Source organism: Astyanax mexicanus, unplaced genomic scaffold, assembly GCF_023375975.1.
Source record: "Astyanax mexicanus isolate ESR-SI-001 unplaced genomic scaffold, AstMex3_surface scaffold_31, whole genome shotgun sequence".
NCBI lineage: Eukaryota > Metazoa > Chordata > Actinopteri > Characiformes > Acestrorhamphidae > Astyanax > Astyanax mexicanus.
The window spans coordinates 5,833,543-5,843,991 of NW_026040041.1; the positions used below are offsets into that span (position 1 = coordinate 5,833,543).

Genomic DNA, 10,449 nt, shown 5'->3' on the forward strand with positions numbered 1-10,449 from the left:
AGTCGTCACTCAGCGTGATTCTGTAAACACCACACTGCCATTAATCCCCCTCACCTCTATTTCTACCGTGCCCTGCATTATATACACCTCCACACACACACACATACTCACCTTCACACACGCACGCAGGACTGTATATAAAAGCTCAGAATTTCGCAGCGCGCTGCCGGAGTGAAGGCTACGGTAATGAGGGATATCCGGACGCTAATGCTAATGCTAGTCATAGACGTACTGTACGCCCTTGAAGGGGAACCGGGAGGAGCCGGTCCGTAATCCTCAGAGTTATTTATTACACAAATACAACCTCTCATACAAATCAGCCAGGAGCACAGGGCCACTGCAGAGAGTGTGTGTGTGTGTGTGTGCGCGAGTGTGTGTGTTCTGAATATAACTGTACACGGTGATGCACTGAATATTTCATAAGCCGTCCCAAACAGGACTGCAGGCAAAGAGGGCTTATCCTATCAAACACACACACAAACACACACACACACACAGTCAACAAGTGAAAAACCCAAAATTTATACAATTCCACCCAAGAATTGTTAATCGGACCAGAACCAAACAGTTTATTAAGTTCTGATTAGACCCGTAGAACAAAAATGTAATGTTTGGTCAAAAGCCAAATATCACCCAATAATCAGATTTCTAATTAAATAATTTTAAAATCAATTAAACAGATTAAACAAAAACTGTATTTTCATACATAGCTGACACTCTAGGATTCTTCCTCACCTCATTGAACATTCTGTGCTGTGCTCTTGCAGTCACCTTTACAGGACTTTACCACGCCTAGAGAGAGTAGCAGCAACAGTGCTGAACTTTCTCCATTTGTAGAGCGTCTGTCTTACCGTAGACACGTGAACATCAAGACTTTTAGAGAGACTTTTTTGTAACCCTTTTCAGCTTCATACAAGTCAACAATTCTTAAGCGTAGGTCTTCTGAGAGCTTGATCTTTTGTGTGAGGCATGATTCATGAAAACAGCAAACCCTCACTGTGTGAATATTAACATGTTGTGTTCAATAAATCCATGCAAACGTATATATATATTTTTGTGTGGTTTTAGTTTAAGCAGACTGTGTTTGTCTATTGTTGTGACTTAGATGAAGATCAGAACACATTTAATCACCATTTTTTGCAGAAATCCAAGTATAATCCCAAAGAGTTCACATCATTTTTCTTGCAGCTGTATAATAAACTGTATATATATATGTACAGATATGTGTCTCACGACCCACAGTATAGAAAATAACACTGATTTAAACCGTATTACAGTGACCAGCAGATCTATAGCAAGCCTATTTTCAAGTGCCTGCCCACACACACACACATACACACACACACACACAAAACATTAAAATCCATTTGGCTTCTGTTCGATTCAGTGGGCAGAGTGTATCTGGAGAATTGAGTGTTATCTGATCTCACATACAGGCTTGTCTCAGAGGGACGATCACACACACACACACACACACACACAGTGTTTTTCCATTCCGTTTCTATACATAACGGCTGCGCTATTGCCTATAAAAGCTATTAAAGTGCAGTATACTTTACACTGACTGCAGAACCAGCTCCCACAATCCCACTGCAGCCCTGCTTTTACTGCCTCACTCAGAATTTACTCTTATTTTCATCCTGAATCAGGTTTTTATCCACATCTTTTATTTATTTTTTATTCATTTATTTATTTATCTTGCCTATTATATGTTGCCTTTTAACTGGATTAGCTCTATTTAGCTCTATTATTTCCTTAGATAAATGATCAACTACTGCCACACTACAATGTGTGTCACAATGCTCATCGCTATCTTACACCCCAACAACAGTCTTTTTTCACTCCTTCCTCCTGTCTGGTTTAAACAGCAGCAGAGCTTCTGAATATATCTACACTGATGGGCGTGGTGATCTGGAAATGAGGTGTGTTCAGGTACATTTCTGGAGTTTTATCTTGTTTATCTTGTTAACAGAAAACACAGGAGCTCCACTGACTGAATACAACCTAGACAGACGCCAACAGTCAGACGTTCATCGCTATCTTGGAAACATAAACCCAACTTTCACATCAACAATAAACAGAATAGTAAATAAAATAACATTGCTGTTCCCGTAAATGAGCTGCTGGAGCTCCTTCACAGCGTCAACCAACAGCTCAGTTTCCTCTGCTGAGAAGAGTTTGTTGAACACGTGCAGGTAGCTGCACCGTTACAATAGCAATCCACCAAAGTCAGAGCTCACCTGATCTACTCTTAAAGAGAATGATGAACAAGAGACACTCTGATTGGTTTATTTCACAATACGGCCAAAATTAACTTTTTGCTTTATATTTCGGGCCAAGCAAGGTGTACTTTTCCCGTCGTTACGATAGCAAAGACCCTCAGTCAAAGACCCGCCCTAAATCAAGCTGCATGGTGCACGGTTCACAGCTTGAATATAGATCACTAAAATATTACCTGTATTGGCCATGAATTCCTGGGGATGCACTAATATAACATTTTGTAAAATGTATGAATTAAATAAATTAGTTTTGTCCTGCTTTGGAAAGAAAAAAAATATTAAAATATTATAATAGTAAAATATATTTGAATATGTTTTAATCAAAAAGAAAATTGAACTGGCATAATATAAAAACATACTATCATATTTATAAAATCTGAGTGAATAAAAAATGTTGACTTTTTAACCAATCAGAGCAGTGGAATCTAACAACAAAACTATCTACTATCTAGTGGGCGGGGTTTAAGCACAACACTAAATTAAACACCTCTGAGACCAATCTTTATAGGTAAACTAATAATTAAAAATCAATATAGAACTGCAGAACAAAATATGATACGATACCAAATTTAGGCAAAAAAAAAAATATAAAAAAAAGTACGCAATCAGAATTTTAAGAATCAAAAGGGAAAAGTGTATGTTGCAAAGTCAAAATAGAAAAAAATATATCAAATATATTTTTTAAAAGATATTTTATTACTTTATTTCTCTTTGCAGTTATTTCAAATTGTTTCATTTAGAATTTTTAAATTTGTTTTAATTTTTGTGTTTTTGTGGATTTTCTGTGGATTTTGCTGCTAAAGAATTTGTTGTGTTTCTAAGTTTTGGCACAGTTTTCATGGGTGGGTGGGGCTTAGAAGAAGGCGATATCCTTGAATCTCCATTGGTCATCTGAAAACCTCCGCCAGCTTCAGGCTCTCTTCCAAACCTGGATGAGCAAACGGGTCCCAGTCCACAGCAGCGAAATACACTTTTCCAATTAAATTTCAAACAAACTTTATATTTAATATTTTATCATATTTCTTTTCTAAGTAAGAGTTTCACTCCATTAAAAAGTTTACGTTAGTGAGCTGTGGTAAATATCCATGCTTAAAATATAGAAAATATATTTAGTATATTTAGTAACAAAGTATATTTAGAAATATAGGTACCACTTTAAAATAAGACTAATAAGACTTCCTTTATAAAGGGTTTATAAATGGTTTGAAATGAGTTTATTATTGGTTACTAATTAGGTTGTAAATGCCTTAAAAATCATTAATAATCAGTTATAACACAGTTATAACGTAGAAAGGGCAACAATATAGAATATACAATAGGCTGTGGGTTCACTATTTGACAAACAACAGGTCATTGTTGCCCTTTCTATGTTATAACTGTGTTATAACTGATTATTAATGATTTTTACAGCATTTCCAACCTAATTAGTAGCCATTAATAAACTAATTGTAAAACATAAATAAACCCTTTATAAAGCTAGTCTTATTTTAAAGTGGTACCTATATTTCTAAATATACTTTGTTACTAAATATGCTAAATATATTTTCCATACTTTAAGCATGGATATTTACCACAGCTCACTAACGTAAACTTTTTAATGGAGTGAAAACCTTACTTAGAGAAGAAATATAATATAATATTAAACATAAGTGGTACCAAAATATATATTTGCTATATTTTTTTCCTTTTGATTCTTAAAGCATTTAATTTGTTTGCGTAAAACTTTTGGCACAAAATTCATTCCTCACTAATGCTGTTTTGAGGCTGAATGCAATCAAATTCTTCTCACAGCAAGTTAGCAACTAGCCGTTCAGCTAGTGTAAGCCCTTCCCAGAGAGAATTAAAGGTTATAACTGCAGTAAAAGAGGACGGACTCCGGAAGAAGCGCTGGAGGAGCAGCTGTCTGCAGAGCTTTGTACGTATAATTTATGAGGCTCATATTAATAGATGTTTTTAACAGAATGCAAAGCAGGCCGTGTCCGTTTAATGAGCGCCGACTGCACCCCATCAGCCTAATAAAATATAATCAAAGAGCACTGTACCATGTGTGCTTTATTAGAGAGATAAAACAGCTACAGAATAATAAGAGAACGAAAAAAAACCCGGAAAAGAATAAAGGGGGGAAAGTGTCACTCAAGGCCGCATCATTTGTTCTCTTTCACTGCGCCTGGTTTCACTCTGCTGAGTGTTTTGTGTGTTGTGTTTATAATATGTAACACAGAACTGAATGTCAGTGTCAAAAAAGGCTTTGATTACAACTTGTTATGGATGATACCATCTTTATAATGCAAATGAGGTGTTCCTTAGTGGTCTTTTTCACTGTGAGTGCTATTTATTTATTTAAACACTGAAAACTTTACCACTGATACTCATGCTAAATATCCGAAATACCTTTTAAACCAATCAAAGAGTTGGATTTCTCATAATTTTTCAATAAACACTTTCTGTATACAAAATCCTGGGAAATATATGTCTATAAACATTTAAACAAACACCTGTGTGAACTAGAATAGTTCATAAACACTCTCATTACAGACTAGTATATGTTAAAATAGGAGATATTAGTGTAGAACACCCATATAAATACTTCTACCCACTAGAATAAGAACTATTAGTCTATAAACACCTTAATAAACACTCCTATACTCTTAAATAGGAGATATTAGTCCATAAACACCCTTGTTATACACTACTATAGACTAGAATAGGAGATATTAGTCGATAAACACCCTCAATAAACACTCCTATACACTAGAATAGGAGATATTAGTCTATAAACACCCTCAATAAACACTCCTATACACTAGAATAGGAGATATTAGTCTGTAAACACCCTCAATAAACATTCCTATACACTAGAATAGGAGATATTAGTCTATAAACACCCTCAATAAACACTCCTATACACTAGAATAGGAGATATTAATCTATAAACACCCTCAATAAACACTCCTATACACTAGAATAGGAGATATTAGTCCATAAACGCCCTCGTTACACACTATTATAGACTAGAATAGGAGATATTAATCTATAAACACTATCAATGAACATTCCTATACACTAGAATAGGAGATATTAGTCTATAAACACCCTCAATAAACATTCCTATACACTAGAATAGGAGATATTAGTCCATAAACGCCCTCGTTACACACTATTATAGACTAGAATAGGAGATATTAATCTATAAACACTATCAATGAACATTCCTATACACTAGAATAGGAGATATTAGTCTATAAACACCCTCAATAAACATTCCTATACACTAGAATAGGAGATATTAGTCCATAAACGCCCTCGTTACACACTATTATAGACTAGAATAGGAGATATTAGTCTGTAAACACCCTCAATAAACACTCCTACACATTATAATAGGAGTTATTAGCTTATAAACACCCTCAATGAACAGTTCTATACACTAGATAAATAATTTTATGCTTGAGAATCCAATATTAGTCTATAAACACTCTCAATTAACACTCCTATACACTAGAATAGGAGATGTTAGTCAATAAACACTCTTAATAAACACTCTTAATAATACTCTTTAGGTTGTGCATGAAACTGATTTATTTCTGACTGCTGGTTATTGATAAAGGTAATTAATCGATATGATATGATTAAATTAAGTATTTTATCGAGGTTTATTGATATATCGTGAGTTTCTCAGCTGACGGATATAGAAAGCCGGGGGTCTGAGGAAGTTCTTTAGCACTGCTGAGTCGCCTGAGCGAGTCCATTAGCTTGGCGATGGGATCTGATTACTGCGGGGATTCGGTCACTTTGGCCTGCCAGGTCGCATTTACACTGTCACTTTGACCTGTCAGGTCACATTTCACCCACCGCTGCAGACCTGCAGTACGGACAGGTGCACCGCTGCTGCATCCAGCGTCCAGGAGATACCTGATCTACACCTAATCCTTTATAACCATCTGAATAATAATCAAATAACTGATACAGCAGCTCAGCTCGAGAAATCAAACCATGCTCCACTCGCTGTCTGCTGTCTGTGATGCTAGAAATCATCAGTCTACAGAGCTTTACGTGTTTAAACCACCAATAAACCAAAAGAGCTTCAATCTGTGCTTTTAAACCGGTTTAAATCAGATTCAGACCAAGCATCTGATCTTCAAACCAATGAAGATAAAAAAGACAGGAAGTTTATCCTCTAGTCTAGTAAGTCTGAAACTATAAAACAATGTACCACCCATGATCAACCAAAACTAAAAAATACCCACTTTGCAACTGCAAATTATTGATAGTTGTGTTATTTTGTAAATACTGAGATGTGGACTATTTACATGTGAACTAGACCCAGATTGAACTGGAGGCTTAACCAGCTGGACTGGTTCAACTAAGTGAATTTAAGATAAACTGGATTTAGTGTGTGAAACTAGAGTGAGCAAAACTCAGATGGAACTCAACTCAGACTGAACTGAACTCCGATTAAACTCAATAAAACTAAAATTCAGTCAGACTAAATTTAATGACCATTTAACCATCGACTCAGAATAGACTAAACTTTTATCCAAGTGGATTCAGACCAAACCTGATGTGAACTGGAAGTTTAATCAACTTGAATCAGAGAGAACTGGACTAATTGAACTTAAATCGGAGAGAAATAGAATCAGAATTAACTGGATTTTTAATCAGTTGAATTCAGAGTTAACTAGTTAGCACTTCCGAGTTAGCACTTTTTCACCAAAATTACTCCTTCATTCTGGCTTAGTGAACCAGTTCAGTCTAAGTTCAATTGATTGAAAGTTCAGTTCATTTTTAGTTTTAGTGGAACTGTCAAAAAAAAAAAATCACTTCATATGTCATCAACAGAGGGCGCTGCACAGCGACGAAGTCGTTGCGCTGAAGAACCTAGTATTCTTTAGTTCCCACTGCGAACGAACGTTATTTATTGTTCTGGAAGCTACTTTTATTGGTGTAAACGCTGCAAACCAGCTCAAAATTTCGTTCTCAAACCAGAATGGTGCCGATTCCACATTGGGCACATTGGAGTGGTTTACACTAAACCCAAGTGAACTAGATATTCAACCAACTGAATTTTGAACTGGTCATAAGTTGAACTGGATTTAAAATTAACTGGACATTAAATCAAATGAATTCTGGAAATGAAAATGGATGTTTAACCAACTCAACTCAGACTAAACTAGACTCAGAGTGAACTTGAATCAGCGTGAACTAGACTTAAAGTGAACTTAAATCAGAGTGAACTAGACTCACAGTAAGACTCAAACTAGACAGTAAACTAGAGTGAACTTGACTCAAAATGAACTTGAATCAGAATGAACTTGGCTTAAGTTTAACCTGGACTCATAATGAACTCGACATTCAATCAACTGAACTCAAAGTGAACTTGACTCAAACTGAATTGAACTGATTTAGAGTGAACACAAGTGAACTGGACATTCAACCAGCTGGAGAGTGTCCTGGATCTTCCACCAATAAGACTGGATTTAACTGAACTGGACATTCAATCAAATGAACTCAGACTGAAACTGGATGTTCAACCAACTCAAGACACTCAAACTAAACTGGACTTAGACTTGACAAATCAAAACTGAACTTCAACCAAACCAGATTCAGACTTAAACATGAAGTGAAATTGGCTTTCAACCAAGAGCATTCACACTAAACCAGTACATGAACTGGAAATCCAACCAACTACACTCAGACTGAACTAGACTCAACACAAGCTACACCTATAACAGACTTGCTCCAGGTTTAAACATGAGTTTAACTGGAAGTGGATCCAGTTGGGCCCAGTGTAAACTGCCCTTAGACTGAACTGGATTATTCGTCTCTTGCCCCCCAGCGTGACCCCGCCCCCTGTCCCCTCGGAGACTCACCAGGGGTCGAACTCGTGGATGACGCTCTCGAAGCGGATGACGGCGAAGAGTCTGGAGCTGAAGCCTGCGAGCCAGGCCAGAACCAGGATAGTGATGGAGAGCAGAGAGCGCCACCCGGCGGGCTGAGAGAGACCACCCGCCAGCGCCCCCTGCCGCCCGGAGCCGGCCTTACCGTTACTCTCCACCATCCTCACCATCCACACTCTCACTCTACCTCTCTATCTCTCTATCTGTATATCTCCTATTGTATATATCTATCTGTCAGTCTCTCTTCTTCTGTATCTTTCTCTCTCTCTCTCTCTCTCTTTCTCTGTACTTCTCTGTCTCCCCCTCTCTCAGCCTGTCTCTCTCTCCCTGTGTATCTCTCTCTCCCAATCTTAGTCTTTCCCTCTATTCTCTCTCCTCTCTCTCACTATCTATACTTCTCTCTCTCAGGCTCTTTCTCTCACTGTGTATCTCTCTCTCTCTTTCTCTCTCTTTTTCTCTCTCTTTACCTTTCTCTTTATCTCTATATCTTTAACTCTCTCAATCTCTCTCTCTCTCTCTCTCTTCTTCTCTTAGGGTCTCTGTCTCGCTTTACCGCTCTCTCTCTCTCTCTTTACCTCTGTCTCTTCCTCTCTCAGGGTCTCTCTCTCTCTCTCTCTCTCTCTCTCTCTCTCTCTCTCTGTATCTCTCCCTCTCTTTACCTCTATCTCTTCCTCTCTCAGTCTCTCTCTCTCTCTCCTGTGCGCGCGCTTTATTAATCCGTCCATATGGACCGGTCCGGACGCGTAACGCTCCTCGGTCCGTCTCGAGCCATCAGCGCTGGCTGTGTGCGCGTGAGAGCGCGTGAGCGTGCGGACGGAGCGCGAGCGAGAGCGAGAGAGGCAGTGTGTGAAGCTGCCTGGCAAAGATAAGGAGGCGGGTGCAGCATCACCCTGCCAGCGCCAACCAGCCAATCAGATCAGGAGGAGAGCAGAGTGGGCGTGTCCTTAGTGCAGCTGCACACACAGCAGTAAGAGACTTATTATTTCAGAATTTTAGTTCATAAAAATTACCATAATCATAATTTCACATGTAGGCATACACTATTTCTACTATGCATCCACTACTGACACAGGTATGCAAACACACACACACACACACACATACACACACACACAGCTTCTGACCAACAATCATTAAACTACACTGACATACCAAACATCAGTTGATGCAGTGTTGGGTAATTATTGTGACCGGCAGCATCTGGCTAGAATTGTCCATGTAGCAACACCATAACAACAATGTACAATACCACACTAACACAAAACAGCATATGTACTTATCAACTTCAATGCAGCCACTTGTGGTACCATAACAACAACTCAGCAACACCATAGTAACCACATGGTAATGCTATACGCAACCACTTAGCAACAAAACAGCAAGCATCTGAGAATCATAGCAACCACCTACGAAGCATTTAGCATTGCTATAAGACCCACCTGTTATACTGTAAGGACCACTCAACAACCACCTAGCAATACCATAGGAACTGCCAAAGCAATTACTAATTGACCACGCAGCAAACATCTAGGACACCATAGCAACCACTTAGCAACCCCACAGCAACCACTTAAAGCAACACTAAAGGAACAACCTGGGACACAACATCAACCATTTCTCAAAGCACCTTGAAACACCATAGCTACCAGATGCAAATGTCATTAAAAACACCTTGAATACCATATTGTCACTATCCAATGAAAAACAAGTATCTCAAAAACAAATTGTTGGTGCACATCTTGCTGGAGCATCTGTGACCAAGACAGCAAGTCTTTGTGATGCATCAAGAGCCACGGTATCCAGGGTAATGTCAGCATACCACCAAGAAGCACCAACCACATCCAACAGGATTAACTGTGGATGCTGTAAGAGGAAGCTGTCTGAAAGAGATGTTCGGGTGCTAACCCAGATTGTATCCAAAAAACATAAAACCACGGCTGATCAAATCACGCAGAATTCAATGTGTACCTCAACTCTCCTGTTTCCACCAGAACTGTCCGTCACCACAATCAATTATTGTGCTCTAAAACCAGGTGTTTCAGTTTCATTCTCCAACCCCTGTATATAATAACATTAGGCTCATTAGCTGTTCATCCCTTCTCCATAACTCAGCTAGAACTGATTCAGATCACTGAAAGAGCTGGGAGTGCTGGACTGGGTTCAGACTGCGGGTTCTGGAGTGATCTGGTGGAGAGTTTGTCTCCAGGCCGGAACTGGACGAGCCGTTTTAATCTGGATCCGTGTGCTAATTATAAAAGATGTGCTGTGAAAGC

At 38.5% G+C, this 10,449-nt stretch overlaps 1 protein-coding gene across 1 annotated transcript in view; it reads right to left on the reverse strand.

The window, feature by feature from the left end:
- The window catches only part of LOC103022397 (dolichyl-diphosphooligosaccharide--protein glycosyltransferase subunit STT3B), a 178,236-nt gene extending 169,357 nt beyond the window's left edge, over positions 1-8,879 (reverse strand). The window contains exon 1 of the mRNA XM_022664215.2: positions 8,150-8,879. Coding sequence (XP_022519936.1) covers positions 8,150-8,346 — 197 coding nt within the window. The 5' untranslated portion in view covers positions 8,347-8,879. The remainder of the gene's footprint in view (positions 1-8,149) is intronic.
- Between the last annotated feature and the right edge of the window lie 1,570 nt (positions 8,880-10,449).